This window comes from Bubalus bubalis, chromosome 20, assembly GCF_019923935.1.
Source record: "Bubalus bubalis isolate 160015118507 breed Murrah chromosome 20, NDDB_SH_1, whole genome shotgun sequence".
NCBI classification, from domain to species: Eukaryota; Metazoa; Chordata; class Mammalia; order Artiodactyla; family Bovidae; genus Bubalus; species Bubalus bubalis.
The window spans coordinates 53,851,717-53,871,560 of record NC_059176.1 but is presented as its reverse complement, the minus strand read 5'-3'; the positions used below and the strand labels follow the sequence as shown (position 1 = coordinate 53,871,560).

The 19,844-nt window shown below is 49.8% G+C and overlaps 1 protein-coding gene across 13 annotated transcripts in view; it reads left to right on the top strand.

Annotated features, from left to right (window-relative positions):
* AKAP13 (A-kinase anchoring protein 13) overlaps positions 1-19,844 on the top strand; it is a 322,494-nt gene that overhangs the window by 290,317 nt on the left and 12,333 nt on the right. For 10 of the 13 annotated variants that reach the window (XM_044933352.2, XM_044933353.2, XM_044933355.2 and 7 more), the window contains 12 exons: positions 185-320; positions 1,700-1,812; positions 2,422-2,574; positions 3,170-3,420; positions 5,061-5,186; positions 5,303-5,420; positions 6,501-6,749; positions 10,009-10,085; positions 10,788-10,969; positions 11,068-11,150; positions 14,286-14,480; positions 19,243-19,404. In XM_044933352.2, the coding sequence (XP_044789287.2) occupies positions 185-320; positions 1,700-1,812; positions 2,422-2,574; positions 3,170-3,420; positions 5,061-5,186; positions 5,303-5,420; positions 6,501-6,749; positions 10,009-10,085; positions 10,788-10,969; positions 11,068-11,150; positions 14,286-14,480; positions 19,243-19,404 (1,845 nt within the window). The remainder of the gene's footprint in view (positions 1-184; positions 321-1,699; positions 1,813-2,421; positions 2,575-3,169; positions 3,421-5,060; positions 5,187-5,302; positions 5,421-6,500; positions 6,750-10,008; positions 10,086-10,787; positions 10,970-11,067; positions 11,151-14,285; positions 14,481-19,242; positions 19,405-19,844) is intronic. The other 3 variants (XM_044933350.2, XM_044933348.2, XM_044933357.2) reach the window with 3 other exon arrangements.

The window sequence follows — 19,844 nt, the reverse complement described above, 5'->3', positions numbered from 1 at the left end:
GCTATAGGCATTCGCACTTTCAGTAACGGTCGCCACATTGACCTCCCTAGAGTTTTTGTCTCCAGTTAACACTCCCAGGGTGGCTCTCTTTTAAAGCAGTCAGTTCCTGTTTGATACTTGTCAGGCGGGTCCGTGCTGGAGGGCCCGAGTCACTGACACTTGGGGCGTGTCCTCTCCCGTGCAGCCTCCCAGCCCAAGGAGCGCCCTCGGTCTGCTGTCCTCCTGGCCGATGAAGCCACTGCCGCCCCCGTGTTTGCCAACAGACGGTCCCAGCAGAGCATCGCGCTTTCCAAAAGCGTCTCCATTCAGAACATCGCTGGGTAAGTGGGGGTGTGGAGACAGCACAGTTGACCTCAGGTGATGAGAGCATCATAATTTATACCACGTGACAAAAAGATGCTCTTGAGAAAGAACGTGTAACCTAACGAGTTGGTGCATAGCTGAGTGATAGAGACAAGCAGGGTGAGGGCTACATTTGATGCAGCCATTCTGTAACAAGGATCCCCGTTGAACACCATCTCAAGTAAGGTTTCGTCCATGACCAGTCCTGCCTTTAAAGAACCTGCCTTCTAAGAGGATGATTTTTTTAGATCAAAATAAGAAGTGGAAATAGGAAATTAAAAAAAAAAAAAGGATTTAATGCTGAATGTTGGGCTGCAACCACTTACATTTTCAGATATCATACTTTCCTATTGGTCAGATGAACCTGGGAGGAGAAGGTAGTTTTATCTTTTTTTTTTAATTTCTATTTTCCATCCTTGCATCTTGCCTCTTCAGTCATGAGTGAGTAATGGGCCGAGGAAGGGAGTAGGCTCCCAGCCCTTCCTCTGCCCCGAGCTCCTCTGTGGTCCCTGCGGAAGCTGCCGTGACCCCTGGCTGTGGAGGCCCCGGCTGTGTGTGGTTAGCACAGGGCTGATTGTGATGTGGCTGGCTGTTCCGGGTCAGGTGCCTGCCTTCCCACCAACTAAAGAAGTCACCTCAAATGTAGGGCTCAGAGCATCCCTGGCAGCTCTGCTCACCCACGCTGGAGGAAAATTCCCAGCTGCAGGATGCAAATCTCCTTTTGTCTGTGTTTCCTAACCTCTGTGCTGGATAATGCTTCCTCCTCCTCAAGAAAAAAAAAAAAAAAAATCCAGGTATTTTTATATCATTCTTTCTTGGTGGCGTGTTTATCTTCTTTTCAGAGTTGTTAAGTTCATCTCAATTGGTTTATATTATGACTTTTAAAAGTTGGCCTTTAAATAAAATTTAGTTTTAAGTGACTCTGGCTTACCTCTGTGCCATACCACAAACGTAAACCACGTGCCTGATGTGCTAGCTGGGATCGAGAAAAGTCCAAAGCATATGATTTAGCGTTAAGTGCTGGCTCTGTAGGTGTTTAGGGAACACGAGAAAAAGGTGTTGGGGTTAGACACGAGTTTCAAACAGAGAAATTTCATTTATAATGGGTACGCAGTTTGAAAGAAGAGCATTCTTCATGTTACTTATGGTTTAAAAAATAAAACTGTAAGGTTCAAAAAGCTCATGGTTGCAGTGGTATTTCAAAGCCCCTCTGGCCTCCTTCATATTTCGTGTTGCACGTCGCCAGGTACCTGACGTAAGAAATTGGCCTTCAACGTCATTTTGTAGTTTTTCAGAGCTTTGCAAACCATGGCTTCTCAGAATACACCTGACAGTACGTGTTTCCTTCTGTCCCTAGAGTTGGCAACGATGAGAACATATCGAACACCTGGAAGTTCCTGTCCCACTCAACAGACTCACTGAATAAAATCAGCAAGGTCAACGAGTCCACAGAGTCCCTTACTGATGAGGGTAAGCGGAGGCCACAGCCCGTGTGGTGGGCGTCTGCAGAGACTGTGCCGTTAGCTGGAACGCAGGCACTGATAGAGTGATGGTGCCTGCTCTCCCGGCTCCTGTGATGCTTCTCTGAACTGCCTTTGCAGCGTCAGATGCTTTATAGCGAGCTGGTGAACCTGCTTATACAGTTGCTGGGTACTCGTCCACTTAAGGACACCATTGAGTAATGTGGTCAGCCTCTGCCACAGACACTGCTTCTTCCCCTAGACTTGCATACACGTTCAGTTCACAATTGTAAACCTTCTCTCTTAAACAAGGAAAGTCACCAGGACCCTTCTAGCTCTTGCTTCACGTAGGAATCATGTCTTAATCACCTTTAATTTAGGTGACTTTTTCACCCTTAACCAAAGTCGAATATAGTGTACGTCACTCTTGAACAGAAAAATGCTCCTTTCTAATAGAATATATATATATATATATATATATATATATAGTGAATATCACTGTCTTAGTGCAGAGTGCATAATCTCATGAAGTTATCACCCTGAGGAATGTCCAGCAGAGGTTTTTTTAGAGGTCACTGATGCAGGACTCTGACACCGATATTTTTCTTTTTTTTTTGAGGAGTAGGTACAGACATGAATGAAGGACAGCTAATGGGAGATTTTGAGACTGAGTCCAAACAGCTGGAAGCAGAGTCTTGGAGTCAGATTGTAGACAGCAAGTTTCTGAAACAGCACAAGAAAGATGTCGTCAAGCGGCAAGAAGTGATTTACGGTGAGACTCCTCATGTGCTCTGCTGAGATCTGATTCACGTTGTCTGGTGGGTGGTTTATTGCACTATGGCAAGTCGGTTTTCAAGTATGTATTATAGCCATCTCCAGGATTTTATTTAAAAGGTTTGAGGTATAGAGACATGATCTTATTTCTGTCCTTCCCTCTCTCTCTAAAATGATCTTCTTGAATCTTATTGAACATTTTATTAAGTGTGAGTGCTTATTTACTCAGTATTCTTAGAGATCCCCTGTGACAGTACAGTTTAATTCCTCAGCTGCAGCGGAAACTAGACTAAATACAAGTCCTTTCTGGGAAATGGGAGCACAGTCAGTTATGGAAGGTCCTGAATCCCAGTGATGGTAACTTTGGAAACCAGCATTTGAGAGGGATGGAGTCCAGTATGCCTGTCAGAAAGTAGCATGAGGTCCCATGAAAATCAGGAACAGGATGAAAACTCTTCAGGGAAAAGGCAGCTCTTGACCCAGCCTTAAAGTTTAAGTTGGGCCGTAAGCAGCCTTTAGACAGGCCCGGGCTCTCAGGAGCAGGGGAATCAGCGAGGGGGCATCCCTGACGGTCCAGCCCTGTCGCCCCCCAGAGCTGATGCAGACGGAGTTCCACCACCTCCGCACCCTCAAGATCATGAGCGACGTCTACAGCCGGGGCATGATGGCCGACCTGCTCTTCGAGCAGCAGATGGTGGAGAAGCTCTTCCCCTGCTTGGACGAGCTCATCAGCATCCACAGCCAGTTCTTCCAGCGGATCCTCGAGCGGAAGAAGGACTCCCTGGTGGATAAAAGCGAGAAGAACTTTCTCATCAAGAGGATCGGGGACGTGCTTGTGCAGCAGGTGAGCAGGAGCAGGGCCCCGGGCACTTAACACACAGACACGCACGCACGCACACACAGCAGGGCCCTGGGCACTTCTCTGTCATACACACACACATACACAGACACACACACGTAAAGACACACAGACATATACGCACGCACACAGTGACACACAGACACACACACAAACACACACATACACACACACACACACACACGGGGACTGGCAGCCGAGTGTTCTCGTCCCTGAACTGCCTGTGATCTCTGTGAGCTTGGGCGGGTGGTTCCATGTCTCCAGCCCTCAGTTTTCCTTTTTTGAGATTGAAGGCAGTAGTTTTCTCTTTTAATGCTGTTTTAAAATTTGAAAGCCATGGGTATATGAAGTACCCAGGGTACATGCTAGGTAAGCAATAAAAGTCAGGTTTCCTTGCTTTCGAGGGGTGTTTGCTTTGTGATCACTTAAAACGTCTCTGCTTTCAGCTTCTCTGTTGGTCAGGGGGAAAGGAAAGGCTCCCGTGAAGCTTTGGGGTGAGGCTCAGGCCTTGCCGACTGCAGAGGCTTAGTCCAGCAGGAATGGCTGCTAGCATGTGTTGCAGGGACCACTTAGACGCAGCGGCTGCCCCGCAGTGCGCATAGCTTCAGATGAGGTAGCACACACGGGAATTAGAGAAGGGCCACGCAGAACTATTGGGGCTGCTGGCCCGAGCTAAGTAGGATAAGCAGCCCTAGGTGACTTACCGTGGCTGTTTCTGACTTACCAAGGAGACATCCTTAAGACTGCTTCCTCATGAAAGACTTCTAGTGAGTCCCTTCATTTTATTGCTATTTTTATGACAATTGGGAGTTAGAACATGTTTTGCACAGTACATGGATACTTCTGTGTTTATTTTTTAAATATCCATATCCACTTTATTGAACTGTAATTCATAAGCCGTGTGATCCACCCGTGTAAAGCATGCCGTTCAGTGGTGTCTAGTTTATCCATGGATTTGAGCAGCCGTCACCAGGGCCAGGCGTAGAACGTTTTTATCATCAGCACCCACCCCGCTTCCCCGACTTCCCCCGCCCTAGGCAGCCACTGATGTACTTTCTCTCTGGATTTGCCTGTTCTGGACGTTGTATATAAATGGAATAAAACAGTATGTTGTCCTTAGTGACGGACTTTTCCTATGTGAGTACCACATTTTATCCATTATCCTTGGATGGACACGAGGATTAGTTCCCCTTGGTTGGGGGCTGTTGTGAGCAACGCTGCTGTGAACATTCACGTGCATGTTCTTGTGTGGACATGTGTTTATGGCCAGGAGTGGAACTGCTGGGTCACATGGTAACTCTGCATTTAACTTCTTGAGGAACTGCCTGTCTTCCAAATCTTCTGCAGCATTTCACTCTTCTGGGGGAAGTTATGAGGAAGATCCCCTGGAGGAGGAAATGGCACCCCACTCCAGTATCCTTGCCTGGAGAATCCCATGGACAGAGGAAGCCTGGTGGGCTGCAGTCTGTGGGGTCGCAGAGTCAGACAGGACTGAGCCCCCAAGCCTGAGCACAGTGAGGAAGCCCTCCTGGGTTATGCAAGTAGCGTGGGCCCTGGGCACGTGGCGGTAACACGAGCTCAGCGCCCTGAGTGGCGTCGTAACCTCTGCTCACTCTCCTCCGCAGTTCTCGGGGGGGAATGCCGAACGCTTAAAGAAGACGTACGGCAAGTTTTGTGGGCAGCACAACCAGTCCGTGAACTACTTCAAAGACCTCCACACCAAAGACAAGCGCTTTCAGGCCTTCGTGAAGGTAGTGACGTGAAATGTAGAACTCCCCACCGTTGCCCAGAGCCTGGTGTCCCTGTGAGGTTTAGCCCGAGCCTTCCCCTCCGGGTCATTCCTGACATTCGGTCTCCTCCCTTGCAGAAGAAGATGAGCAGTTCGGTCGTCCGGAGGCTGGGAATCCCCGAGTGCATATTGCTTGTAACCCAGCGGATCACCAAATACCCGGTTTTGTTCCAGAGGATACTGCAGTGTACCAAAGGTGAGTCTCTCTCTTGAATCAGTCTTACTTGCCAGTGGCCTGTTCCCTGTCTGTCCAGCAGAGGCCCCATTTTAGAAGGAATCTTCCACATCAAGGAGGACTAAAAGAGAAGCCTGTGTTTTCTTTTAAAAATGGTTTTCTTGAGTGCAAACATGAAATGTCACGTCACCAGACTTAGAGTGAATGAGAGCGAGAAGGGAAGGAACCACTAGGTGATCCCAGCCGAGAGTTGAGTGGCCTGCAGAGCTTGTCACTTGTCTCTCGGCTGGGAGGGGACACTCCCTCCTCACCTGCAAGTGCAGGGATTGCTGCTGTTTCTCAGTTAATAGTCCCTGCTCGCTTTTATCTCTGCTGGCCCTGCTCCGCCACAGCTACATTAAGGATTAGGTAAACAAAGACCTAGATTAAAAAACTGGAGGCGCCTCTCCCTCCCTAAAGATGTTGGATTCTTTCCACTTTAGAAGGTAGCTTGTGGAACTTACCCTGGTGGTCCGGTGGCTGAGACTCCTCCCTCCCAGTGTAGGGGCCCAAGTTTGATCCCTGGTCAGAGAGCTAGAGCCCATATGCATCAACTAAAGGTCCCATGTGCTGCGACTAAGACCTGCTGCAGCCAAATGAGTATTTATACGTCGATATATGTATGTATGGGGCTTCTCTGGTGAAGATGGTAAAGAATCCACCTGCAACGCAAGAGACCTGGGTTCAATCCCTGGATGAGGAAGATCCCCTGGAGAAGGGCATGGCAACCCACTCCAGTATCCTTGCCTGGAGAATCCCCATGGACAGAGGAACCTGGCGGGCTACAGTCCATGGGGTCACAAAGAGTTGGACAGGACTGAGTGACTAAGCACAGCACATATGTGTATGTAGAGAGAGAACGTAGCTCGTGAGTGCACATCATCTGTCTCACCGAAACGTCTAACCTTATTTAGAGTTAAACTCTGACCAAGCTAGAGGTCGGCACGTGACTGCAGCGTGTCGGCCTCGCCCTGCCCGCAGAGCATGGACAGTGCCGTGGGGCACGGAGGCAGGGCGCCCCCCTCCTGCCCGGTAGGGACTGAGCTCTCCTCTCCTCCTCAGACAACGAGGTGGAGCAGCAGGACTTGACACAGTCCCTGGGCCTGGTGAAGGACGTGATCAGTGCCGTGGACAGCAAGGTGGCAAGTTACGAGAAGAAGGTTCGTCTGAACGAGATCTACACAAAGACCGACAGCAAGTCAATCATGAGGATGAAGAGCGGTCAGATGTTCGCCAAGGAGGACCTGAAGCGGAAGAAGCTGGTGCGGGACGGGAGCGTGTTTCTGAAGAGCGCGACCGGGAGGTTGAAAGGTGAGGCCCGCTCACGTCTGAGGCTCCGCGCGCTCCAGGGGCGAGCAGGCAGGATGCAGGTGTCCCCAGACCGCTTCCAGGCACCCTCGTCCGGGCGTCCCCCGGGAACAGCTGTTGTTCAGTCCTTAGTCTTGTATCAGAAAGGCCTGGGCAGAGCTGGCTCACAAACCATGCCGATACAGTAAGGCAGCAAGGATCTGGTGCAGTCAGGGGCACGAGAAGATTTTTAAAGAGCAAAGAGTCAGCTTCATACTCAGATGTGAGCTCCTAAGGCAGATGTGATTCCCCATGAGAGACGGGCAGCAAATTTGGGGTCGGGGTCTCTGGCAAAACCACTGCCAGGAGGGAAGCACCATCAGCTGCCCCATTCATAGGTTCTCTGAGATTAAAAATACATCGTCGATTGTTCTGAAGAAATGTTAGAGGAATTTCAGTTCCTGAGACCTTAGAGAAACGTTTAACTCACAATTTGACTTATTATTAAACTTTGTTGTTCATATCTTCTATTTTTCTCTAAGAAAAAGAGATCATGAAAGATACTCATTTCCTGTTTGATCTTTGTTTTGTTTTGTTTTTAAATGATCAGCCCCATCAAGTTAAGGAAGTTAGGAGGTCTGTTCACTCATCTGTGCATCTGGTCTGTTGGGTTTTTTGCTTGGTTTCTTTAATAATTTTCCTCATCAAACCCGTATCCTCTGGGTCTGTCTGGTAACTCTAACCTCACCAGTAGCCTTGAGTACCCCCAGCCTGCCTCCCTGCCCTCAGTGAACTGAGCACACAAAGCCGCCCCACTGGCAAAAAACTCAGGGGAGGGAACCGGCCATGAGGCCGTAGGCTGCCGACAGCACCTGAGTGTCCTTAGCCAGCTCGGGTCTCCCCCTGCTCAGAGCGAGGCATGCAGGTGGATGACGCAGGACACCCTGCTTAGAAGTTGGGCTCGGACTGCAGGCATTTAAAGAGGTTCTTGCCCTGCGGTGTGATGGCTGCTGGAACAGAGGCATGAAGGGGCGAGGAGAGGGGCCTTCAAGTCACATCTTGAAGGATGGAGAAGAGGAAGCGTGAGAGCGCGGAGCCCTGGGAGGGGCAGGCGGGCGGGCAGTGGAGCGAGGCAGGAAGCTGGGGGTGGACACGTGCCCAGGCGAGGGGCTGACTGTGACCCCAGGGGTGGGAGGGGCTCACAACAGAGGATTTGAGCAGGACAGGGGTGGATTCGAGCGTGGGCGGTGCACTGCTCTGGGTGGCCGGAGGACAGCCGGAGCCCGGCGGGACCACTGACCGAGCTGAGGACAGTCCCTGGTGCAGGGACCCGGGGGAGGGTCCTCCAGGCAGGGTCACTTCAGAGAGAAGAAACACCCCTTCCGGCCCCCAGCCAGCTCTGCATCTCCCTGCTCCATGATGCGCTGCGTGGTCCCCGGGGCTCCCTCCTGTGACACCCTGAGACCACAGCTGGGGGCTCTGGCCTCCCCACCGCGGCGAGGCCGTCTCCACCGCCACCTGGTCGTGAAGTGCCGGTCCTCTTGTGAGAGCAGGCTTCCTCGAGCGGCCACTGCCTGGAGCCAGCGCCCTGTTCCTTCTCCACACAGCAGTTGATTCATTCGTTCCCGAAATAAAAAATAATTGATTCCAGCTGTTGGAACGAAGTCGTGGTCCAAGCAATAGCAGAACGATAGGCTTCCCAGCCCAAAATGTCTCCAGCAGCAAGAGGAGTTGGTTTCTAGTCATTTTCAGCCCCCAGTGAACTTGTGCCAAGAACAGCCAGTCCTGTGTCGAGTAACCCTTGAAAGGGGATGGGATTGTTTTTCTCTCATCTATTGACACTGGTCACATAAACTTCAGGATCAAAACTAAAGTTGAAAACTTATGTGTTAGAACTTTTTTTTTTTTTGGCAGACACCTGAACTATTTAAAAGTAAACTTTAAAAAAAACTCAGTTGTCAAAACTAATAGTGCTGCATGGAAAATTACTGTGTTCTGCGCTGAAAACTAGACCTCCCCAGGACTCAGGCCTGCTCGCCTCTGTTCCTCGTAGCTTTGCCGTGAATTACACAGGGGGGCACCCCCATCTTGGCAGAAGTGGTGGAAAAGGCCAGGAGGGGCCTTGACCACCCAGGAGGGGGCTGCAGAAGTCAACCTGTTGTTTTCCCCAGGGAGTCATAGGTGCCCCAGCCCCTTTCCTGGCTGAAGGTGGTACGGATAGGGGCCAGCCCACGAGGTCTCAGTAGACAACTCGCCTCCAGGGATGTCCCACTTTGTCCTTAAGGGGCCGCTGGGAAATGTCACTGCATACTCCTCGAGAATTAGAGCAACTGTTGGTGGCATTCTTTTGATTTCTGGATCCAACTAGAGATTTATTTATTAATTTTGAACACCAAAAAACATCTTGTATTGGGATACAGCCAGGTAACAATGTGGTGGTAGTTTCAGGTGGACAGCAAAGAGACTCAGCCAGGCATATGCATGCATTCTCTCCGAAACCCCCTCCCTTCCAGGCTGGCACAGCACGTTGAGCAGCGTTCCCTGTGCTAGACAAAAGGTCCTTGTTGGTTATCCATTTTAAATACAGCAGTGTGTACATGTCCATCCCAAATGCCCTAACTGTCCGTCCCCCGCCCCCCACCCTCCCCGGCAAGCATAACCAGTTAGAGATGTTAATTTGGCTCCTGTTGCATCTCAGCTGAGAAGAGCAGGCCATCTCTATGGCACGGAGAGGTTGAGGTTGCCGGCGACATGTTGGGCCGAGCAGAGCATGGTGCTCGGTGTACCTGAGACAGTGTGGGTGTTGGGGGGCCTCCTTGTCCTCCAGGGCCTGTGGAAGAAACCTGCCTTTCATGACGAGACTGCAGTAGTCCTCTGCATCACCTCCTGGCAGCCTTCCTGTCTGCTGTCTCGCGCCTTTCCCCTTACCGTGATCAGAAGCCGAGAAACACTGTGACCAAGAGTTATTTTGTGGAATGTGTTGCTGTAGTCCTGCTTCCCAACTTTTAAAGTATTTTATTCTTAAAGACCTTGCCTTGTGGGATCCAGCTTTCCAGCACTGAGTGCTCAGATCTTCTCAGAACAGGGTATTGGTGATCGATCCCATTTCCTCTAAAAAATCTAGTGGCCATATGTGGACCCTGCAGAGGTGTCAGACCCTGGCCTGGGAGGAGCGTGATAAAGCGCCGTGTGGGTGGGCTGCTGGGTTATCGTCTGGCCGCGCACCCTGGAGGTGCTTCCCTGCCAATTGACCGTGGTTCTCTCTCCTCTCGCCGCTCTGCAGAGGTTCAAGCGGTCCTGTTGACTGACATCTTGGTCTTCCTTCAAGAAAAAGACCAGAAGTACGTCTTTGCGTCATTGGTAAGCTGAACTGCTCATCTGTGCTGTTTGTAATTAACAGTATTCACAACCGTGAGGGTAGGTGGTGAGTGTTGCAGTTTTCTGCCCACCTTCCTCCCCTCCAGTTATGTTTCTGCTCCCTCAGAATCCCTTCTGAGAGCCTTCGGCATTTGATCCGAAAAGAAATCTGTCGTTGTAGTATTTCTCATGTATTATGTCTTACAAATCATTCCCTCTTATAACCTTGCCAACCAGAGTCTGTGACAAAAACCAGAAAGGACTCGAACCTTGATAGCCTTAAATTTTTGTTTCCTTTTTGGAAATCATTTCCTGTTGGATAAAATGTGAGTGAAATAACGAGCTATTTGGTTTTTCTCCTAAATCTGCCATTGTTTGTTAAGCCATATGCTTTGGGGGGCGGGGCAGGGAGAGAGAGAAACAAGATATCTTGTATTAACCCACATGTTTGGAATCTAGATGAATGGCACTGATGAACCTGTCTCAGGGCAGGAAGAGAGACGCAAATGTAGAAAGCGGACCTGTGGACACAGCGGGGGGAGGAGAGGGTGGGGTGCGTGGAAAGCAGGGCGCTGGCGTATACCCACCGCCCCGTGCAAGCCATAGGCTCCTCAAGGGCGTCTAGTTCGCCCTGAGATGGAAGCTGTCTCAAGGGATGGGTTGTCGCATCCACGTCTTTCTAGCTGCGCTCTCCCCACTTTCCAGGACCAGAAATCGACAGTGATCTCTCTGAAGAAGCTGATTGTGAGGGAAGTAGCACACGAGGAGAAAGGCTTGTTCCTCATCAGTATGGGGATGAAGGACCCTGAGATGGTGGAAGTCCACGCCAGCTCCAAGGAGGAGCGCAGCAGCTGGATTCAGATCATCCAGGACACGATCAACACCCTGTGAGTCTCTCCCCGCCCTCCGGGATCGCTTGATGGACGGGCCACTGTCGGGGTAACGGGCCTCTGAATAACGCGCTGTTCTGTTGGGGTCATGTCAGGAACCGAGATGAAGATGAAGGAATTCCTAGTGAGAACGAGGAAGAAAAGAAGATGTTGGACACCAAGGCCCGGGAGTTAAAAGGTGAAGCTGGTGGCAGCGGCCCAAGGGCCTGTCGGAGCAGGGGGGTGCGGGGAGAAGGAGGTGCAGTCACACGGTGGGTGCGGGGAGAAGGGGGTGCAGTCACACGAAGGGTGCGGGGAGAAGCGGGTGCAGTCACACGGCGGGTGCGGGGAGAAGGGGGTGCAGTCACACGGGGGGGTGCGGGGAGAAGGGGGTGCAGTCACACGGGGGGTGCGGGGAGAAGGGGGTGCAGTCACACGGGGGGTGCGGGGAGAAGGGGGTGCAGTCACATGGCGGGTGCGGGGAGAAGGGGGTGCAGTCACGCGGGGAGAAGGGGGTGCAGTCACGCGGGGAGAAGGGGGTGCAGTCACACGGCGGGTGCGGGGAGAAGGGGGTGCAGTCACACGGGGGGTGCGGTGAGAAGGGGGTGCAGTCACACGGCGGGTGCGGGGAGAAGGGGGTGCAGTCACCCAGAACCCCTGCAGATTTTCAGTTGATTCCAGAGCCGGCCGGAAGGGCGCAAACCAGGGAGGGGGATAGTTCGTCACAAAAGAGAAACCAGGTCTGAGCCGACGCAGGTCCTGCAGGAACATGTTGTGCTGTGAGCGTGGCCCGTGGGAACACGTCTGACGCTGGATCGTGGGGATGTTGGTTCTCTGACTCCAAAGTGTCCGTGGGCCCTGGTGACAGTCTTGGTACTATGTAACGGAAGAAGTTGCTGGAATTCACAGGCACATCTAAGATTAAAACAGGAAGGAGAGAAAGGTTCTTGAGGGAAGGAATTTCCCAGTTAATCCATTTATTGGTCACCCCCGCCACGGTGCCCTGAGTTCCAAGTGTGTTCCAAGTGTGTTTGGGGCGAAGTCTGCTTCCGGGTGCAGTTTGACCACTGTCTGTCGAGGCCTGCTGTCTCGTGTGGTCTTGTCTCCACCCCTGCAAGGCTGTACTCAAAGCAGGTGAGAAAGCTGGGCCCACGACAGCGGAGACGCAGGGCCTCACACCCCGCTCCCTGCAGAGCCGGGTTCGGCTCTGTCTGCTGAGCTGTTCGTGTGTCTTCCCCTTTGGCGCTACTGAGTGTTCTAAAAGAAGCATGTGTTGTGCTCTGGAAAGAAGTAAGGCCAAGAGTCAAGTACATGTAGGCTCCCGAGGAGTTCAGTTCACTCTCTTTCAACAGTGAGAGGGGAAAAAAAAAATGATGAGCAGATTTAGACTGGAGCCAGTGTCTCGTTGCTATCTCTTCCTGTGAGTAGGATGGCAGAGATGAGAACCACCCGCTTTTTCATTGAAGGATGATTGCTTTACAGTATCGTGTTGGTTTTCTGCCATGTACATGAGCATGAAGGGAACAGCCTTCTCTTCACATGCCTGAGGCACCTGGCCAGCCACAGTGCTCGGTGCTGGGGATGCAGTGATTCCTGAACTGGAGTCCCTGCCGTGAGGGGGACCTACGTAGATGACAGGCCCTGTGGACCACAGGCACGTAGAGAGTGTGTGGGACCTAAGAATCCTGCCTGTAGTCGGTCTCACGAGAAACTGACACATGAAGCTACATCTGAAAAAAGGGAAAAAACACCAACTCACCAGATGAAGAACAGGTGCAAAATGAAAAAGGAGTGAAGGTCTAGTGTGTCTGGGAGTCAGGGCTGAGTGATGGGAGACGAAGCCTGGAAGCCACCACATGTTAAAGTTCAAGCAGGGAATGATACAGTTTTTTAGCAAAATGTAAGCAAGTTTTTTTGGAGAAGGCAGTGGCACCCCACTCCAGTACTCTTGCCTGTAAAACCCCATGGACGGAGGAGCTGAGTGACTTCACTTTGACCTTTCACTTTCATGCATTGGAGAAGGAAATGGCAACCCACTCCAGTGTTCTTGCCTGGAGAATCCCAGGGATGAGGGAGCCTGGTGGGCTGCTGTCTATTGGGGTCGCACAGAATCAGACATGACTGAAGCGACTTAGCAGCAGCAGCAAGCAAGTTTTTAAAATCAGTATTGATGCCAGTTGGGAGAATTGCTTGCAGGCGCTGGGAGAGCCTACTAGGAGTGGGAACACCAGCTGGGGGACTCTCTGGATAAGTTGGGTGAGAAGTGGTCTGGAGGCGGGGTGGAGGCGAGTGAGAGATGAGGAACCACTGGGGGAGGTGGGACAGAGTGTGGAGAGAAGTCTCCCCCTGGTTTCCAGCCTGGGTAACCGGGGGGTGAAGGTGCTATTGACCTAGGAAGAGGCCAGGGCTCCAGGGAGGAGGTGGATGGGGTGGGGGCAGAAGCAGAGAACAGAGGCTTCTGACCTGCAGAGAACTAGGCGTCTAAGTGGAGCTGCCACTTGACAATGAGACTCAGCAGTCTGGTGCCCAAAAAGTGAGTAGGACTTGGGTGTCTTGTGTGAGTTAATGGGCTTCCCTGGTGGATCAGACAGTAGAGAATCTGCCTGCAATGTGGAAGAGTCAGGTTTGAGTCGGGAAGATCCCCTGGAGAAGAGAATGCAGCCCACTCCAGTTGAATCCTGTGGACAGAGGAGCCTGGCAGGCTACAGTCCATGGAGTCGCAAAGAGTCAGCCACGACTGAGCGACTAACACTTTGAGTTATCAGCACGTGAGAAGTAACTGAAGCCGTGGGAGTGGATGAGATCCCTGAGAAGGAAATGTGTAAGGTGTGGAAGGCAGTCCAGGGGGAGCCGGGGGACCAAGCGCAGGTCTGTAACGTGCCAGAGAAAGAGTGGGAGGAAGAGAGCCAGCCTAGCAGTGTCTGAGGGCCCGGGGCGGGCAACAGGTTTACATGTCGCTGGAGAAGAGGAGATGGAAAACTTGGTTGGATGCAGGTGTGAAAGATCGCCTTGGAGAGAGCAGATGCAGCAACGGACAGAGCCGGAGAAGAGTACAGGGGCTGAGGAATCAGCAGGGCGATGGGACAGTGGGGCACAGCGCACACTTGTTACATCGGAAATTCTCAGGTTTGCCTCAAAAGACCCAGGATAGTTTTCCAAGTAGACATGACGGATAAAAAGTCTGATACTGTCCTCAGGATGAAACAGGAAGCAGGCGTGGGGGAAGCTGCATTCCTTGTTGTCCCGGGCGTTGCCACGAGGTGGCGCGCGTGTCTCAGTCATCGCCTCTCGCTGACCTGTCAGATGACCAGATCCCTTTTCCAAATGTCCACAGAGCAACTTCAGCAAAAGGACCAGCAGATCCTGCTCCTCCTGGAAGAGAAGGAGACGATTTTCCGGGACATGACTGAGTGCAGCACACTCTTGCCAGAGGACTGCTCCCCAACCCACAGCTGTAGAACCCTCTTCCGCTCCAACACAGAAGAGGCTCTCAAAGGAGGACCTTTAATGAAAAGTGCAATAAATGAAGGTAATTTACATTCAGCATCGCCTACCCCCCCCCCCCCACACAGTGGTTTGCATGTTAGCATTATCTACCATTGAGCACTTTTTTTCTTTGTAAAAGGAAGCACAAAATACAGAAAACAACCCAAAACATGTTTTGCTTTAGTAAATTATTATCAGGTGAGCATCCTTGTAACTATTTCCCAGGTCCAGAAATAAAAATGTGGCCAGATCCCTAAAAGCCTTTGTGCATCTCCTGTCCCCATCACAGCTCTCTCCCTCCCTCCTACAAGCCATAGGTATTATGACTTTTAGAGTAATTACTTAGGTTTCTTTATGGTTTTATGTGGCCATGTAAAATCATATATGTGGTTTTAGGCATGTTTATAAACACTGTGATTTAGTTGTGTCTGTGGTTTTTGATACTCATTTTTAAGGTTCTTTATTTACAGTCCTCCACCCGCCCCACTATCCCTTCTTTTCCACACAGCTTATCCGTGAGCTTTTTGGCCTACAGGTTTCTCTTTTTTGGACTTCATTCATGCAACGGTTCTGTTCTTCTGCCTTCTGGTTCCTTCAGAAGGTGCTCAGGGGGGTTTGGGGGCTCAGTTGCTCAAAGGTGAAACGCCTTTGGCAAGCTGTGTTCCTGTAGTGTTTCATCTGGAGATACAGGCTGTCTAGTTGTCTTTTTTATTACTTTTTGTAACATGTAGGAGAAGCAGGATAAAAGGATAAATCTTTTTCCCCCTATTATTTACCAGTTTTCAAAATAGTGAACTGACTTATGGTCATTCTCTGAAAATGACCAGTACTTTTAAAACATCATTATAGACTCATTGATTTAAATATATCTGATGGGCTTTGAGCCATTGCACTTCTTATCATTATTGGAAAAGTCTAAAAGGGCCTCCCTCCCTGCCAGCGTGCACCTTTTCGTGTTGCCTCCGAACCCTTTTGACATGACCCCAGCGGTCTTGAGAGCCGCTCTGCTGTTTGTTGAAATGTTCGGGCTCGTCTTGTTTTCTGCACATGTCTGGCATTAGCCTTTCTCTGAGAAGCTGTGGTTTCTTCTAGTGGGAAATGATGTCTCAAGACCACTGTCTAGGTGCTGGGGGTAGTTGTCACTGCTGGGGTTTTCGCTGTTGGTAGGTTGGGCCTTTTCAGTGGACCTCTTGGGTGGAAATGTGTATGGGGGGACAGTAATGAATTACACCGATATATATTCAGTTCACCTTGTGAACTGCAATGTTGTTACCTGCGTGCTCAGTTGTGTCTGACTCTGTGATCCCGTGGAGTGTAGGCCTCCAGGCCCCCTGTCTATGGGATTACCCTGGCAAGAATACTAGAGTGGGTTGCTGCTTCCTCCTTCATGGGATCTTCCCAACCCGGGGATCGAACCTATGTCTCCTACAATGGCAGGTGGATTCTTTACCACTGAGCCACCTGGGAAGCCCTGTTTTTACTTAATCTCTTCTGTAATACACCTGTATCTCTTTTCTTCCATACTGTGAATCCTCATTCCTCAGGATACATTATAAAGTATCCTGTATTTACCCTAACACACAGGTGCTGATACTACTGTCGCGAAATAGGGCTCGTAAATGCCATGCCTGCCCACCCCCGCTTTGATCAATGGTACTTTGTCTACACTGTCAACTTCCAGCCGTTGTGTATGGCATGCTCCCCTTTTTAGACCTGTAGTCTTCATTCTGCAAGAATCACCACCAGTTCTCATCAGCGTCCCTCCAGTCATCTTGGATGTCTGAAGCTTACTCTTTAGTTCCTCTGAAAGATTCATGAGGATCATATTCCCCACGTCCTTGTATACTGGTAATAACTTGTGCCTTTATACTGGAAAGTCTGTTCTACTGGATATAAAATCCTCGGATCCCAGTTTCTTCAAGTATGCTAATTCTCAAATGTGTAACTCATTTTTCTCTGACGTAAAACATTTCAGAGTCCAGTCATAATTTGATTTCCCGCATATATAAGTCACATGCTCTCTGCCTTGATGCCCAAAGGGTTTTTTCCCCTAAATCCAAGTCGTTTTACTAGAATATGCCTTGCTGATGCTGATTCTGGAATGATGTTCTCAGGTTTACAGCGTTCTGTTTTGATTTATAGTCGCATACTTTTCAGATTTCAGAGATGTGTTCTTATAGCTCTTAGTGTCTTTGTTGTGCGCTGGCTTTGATTTTCTTCCTCAAGAACTCCCACTATCCATATTATTGGATCACCTTTGCCTGTCTTCAATACTTCTTGCTTTCCCAGAGTGCTTTTTTTATATCTTCATCTTTTTAACATGTAAATGTATCCTTTCAGCTTCTGTTCTCTTAAGTCATTTTCTCTTGGGTTTACTTGCTCTCAGAGTCTAGTTTAGATTTCAGAAAGGGGTATTTTTTTCCCTTTTGTTTCCAGTTATTTGAGTTTTGCCGCCTCCCTTCTGTGTCTCTTCATTCTGACTAGGGTCTTCCACATCTTGAGTTTTGGGGTTTTTTTTACCTTGTTAGCACACTTACTTTACGGACATGTCCTTCTGATGTGCTTGTATTATGTGTAGGGCAGCTGCACCCCTTTTTCTTTCTCTCTCTCTTTTCTTAACTTTGTGTGGGATTTGACTTTGATATTTTTCTGTTGCTCATTTTCGTGTAAAAATTCCAATCCCAAAGAAAGGTAATGCCAAAGGATGTTCAAACTACTGTACAACTGCCCTCAGCTCACACACTAGCAAAGTAATGCTCAAAATTCTCCAAGTCAGGCTTCAGTAGTACGTGAACCATAAGCTTCCAGATGTTCAAGCCGGTTTTAGAAAAGGCAGAGGAAACAGAGATCAAACTGCCAACATCTGTTGGATCATAGAAAAAGCAAGAGATTTCCAGAAAAACATATACTTCTGCTTTATTGACCACACCAAAGCCTTGGACTGGGTGGATCACAATAAACTGTGGAAAATTCTTAAAGAGATGGGAGTACCAGACCACCTGACCTGCCTCCAGAGAAATCTGTACGCAGATCAAGAAGCAACAGTTAGAACTGGACATAGAACAATGGACTGGTTCCAAATAGGAAAAGGAGTACGTCAAGGCTGTATATTGTCACCCTGTTTATTTAACTTATATGCAGAGTACATCATGTGAAACACTGGGCTGGAGGAAGCACAAGCTGGAATCAAGATTGCCGGCAGAAATATCAATAACCTCAGATATGCAGATGATACCACCCTTATGGCAGAAAGTGAAGAGGAACTAAAGAGCCTCTTGATGAAAGTGAAAGAGGAGAGTGAAAAAGTTGGCTTAAAGCTCAACATTCAGAAAATGAAGAAAATGGCATCCAGTCCCATCACTTCATGGGAAATAGATGGGGAAACAGTGGAAACAGTGTCAGACTTTATTTTCTTGGGCTCCAAAATTACCGTATATGGTGACTGCAGCTATGAAATGAAATGACGCTTGCTCCTTGGAAGAAAAGCTATGACCAACCTAGACAGCATGTTAAAAAGCAGAGACATTACTTTGCCAACAAAGGTCCATCTAGTCAAAACTGTGGTTTTTCCAGTGGTCATGTATGGATGTGAGAGCTGGACCATAAAGAAAACTGAGTACCGAAGAATTGATACTTTTGAACTGTGGTGTTAGAGAAGACTCTTGAGAGTCCCTTGGACTGCAAGGAGATCAGACCAGTCCATCATGAAGGAAATCAGTCCTGAATATTCATTGGAAGGACTAATGCTGAAGCTGAAACTCCAATGCTTTGGCCACCTGATGTGAAGAGCTGACTCATTGGGAAAGACCCTGATGCTGGGAGGGATTGGGGGCAGGAGGAGAAGGGGACGACAAGGATGAGATGGTTGGATGGCATCACTGACTCGATGGACTTGAGTTTGAGCAAACTCCGGGAGTTGGTGATGGACAGGGAAGCCTGGCATGCTGCAGTTCATGGGGTCGCAAAGAGTCAGACAGAACTGAGCGACTGAACTGAGCTGAAACTTTTAGGCTCAGATAGGTTTTTCACTTCACTGGCCTCTTCTGTTGTTTTCCTGCAGTGGTTTTAGAAGATGACAGTGGGTCTCCTTAGGAGATTCCTGGCCTCTTTGCTCCTCCTTTTTCCACATGGACCTTCTTTTTCCTTCATCTCTGTTGCATCTCTCCTGCTCAATTTCTGTTCCACGTTCAGCTCTTTCTCCTTTCTGTGGGACACTGCTGCTCTAGAAGAGAACTGTGGCTGGTCAGGTTTGATAATTCAGATGCTCAGACTTCCCTGTCCCCCTGACGTCACTACGGGAGGGGCAGAAAGCCTGCACTTTCCACTGCTGTTCTCAAATTGGCACATCTCACTTCCTGGAGATTTCTTTTTGGCTACTTCTGGTCTGACTGCAGGAGCCGTGCTCCTTCCAGTAAATTACTCTGCCTTCCCTGTATCGTGCTCACTCAGTCGTGTCTGACTCTTCGTGACCTTTTGGACTACAGCCTGCCAGGCTCCTCTGTCCATGGGGTTTTTCAGGCAAGGATACTGAAGTGGGTTGCCATTTCCTTCTCCAGCTTTCCCTGTACCCTTTTTACATTTCCTAGATCTCACGTGAATGAGGCTGGAGGTTTAATCTCTGCATTTCCAACAGAATCCAACTACAACACCTGTCCTTAGCTGAGAGCTTTCTCTGAACAAAGGAAGTCTCATAGTCAGCTTTGGGCTTTTCTGATCATCTTCGCTGTGTATACAGTGTGTTAATCAGGAGGTTTTCATTTTCACATTGCAAGAGATGTCAGTGTTGTGCGTTTCCTGTCTCCCAGTGGAGATCCTGCAGGGTCTGGTGAGCGGCAGCCTAAGAGGCTCGCTTGGGCAGGTCGTCAGCAGCCCTGCGGAGCAGGAGGGCATGGTCGGCCCCGTGTCCCTGCCCCGGAGAGCGGAGACCTTTGGAGGGTTTGACAGCCATCAGATGAATGTTTCAAAAGGTCAGTGGGGTGGTGGTGGTGGTGGTGGTGGTGGTTTTTATATAATTGTGTTTATTTATTTTTGGCTGTGCTAGGTCTTTGTCGCTGCACGGGCGTTTCTCTAGTTGCGGTGGGCTGGGGTTACTGTCTGGTTTGGTGTGTGGGTTTCTCACTGTGGTTTCTGCGGAGCACCGGCTCTCAGGTGCACGGGCTCAGTGCCCCGCAGCATGTGGGATCTTCCCGGATCAGGGATGGAACCCGAGTCTGTTGCACTGGCAGGTGGATTCTTGGCAGGGAAGCCCCCAGGTCAGTGGTTTTGAGCTCATGTGCTCTTCTGGGCAGTCCTTCACCATCAGGACGAAAAGCATCTGTACTCAGCGGCTCCATCGCTGCTGTCCTGCTCAGACAGGAAAGGTTTTAGTGAGGTCCTAAGTATCCCGCTGCTGGAACTCAGGGACCTC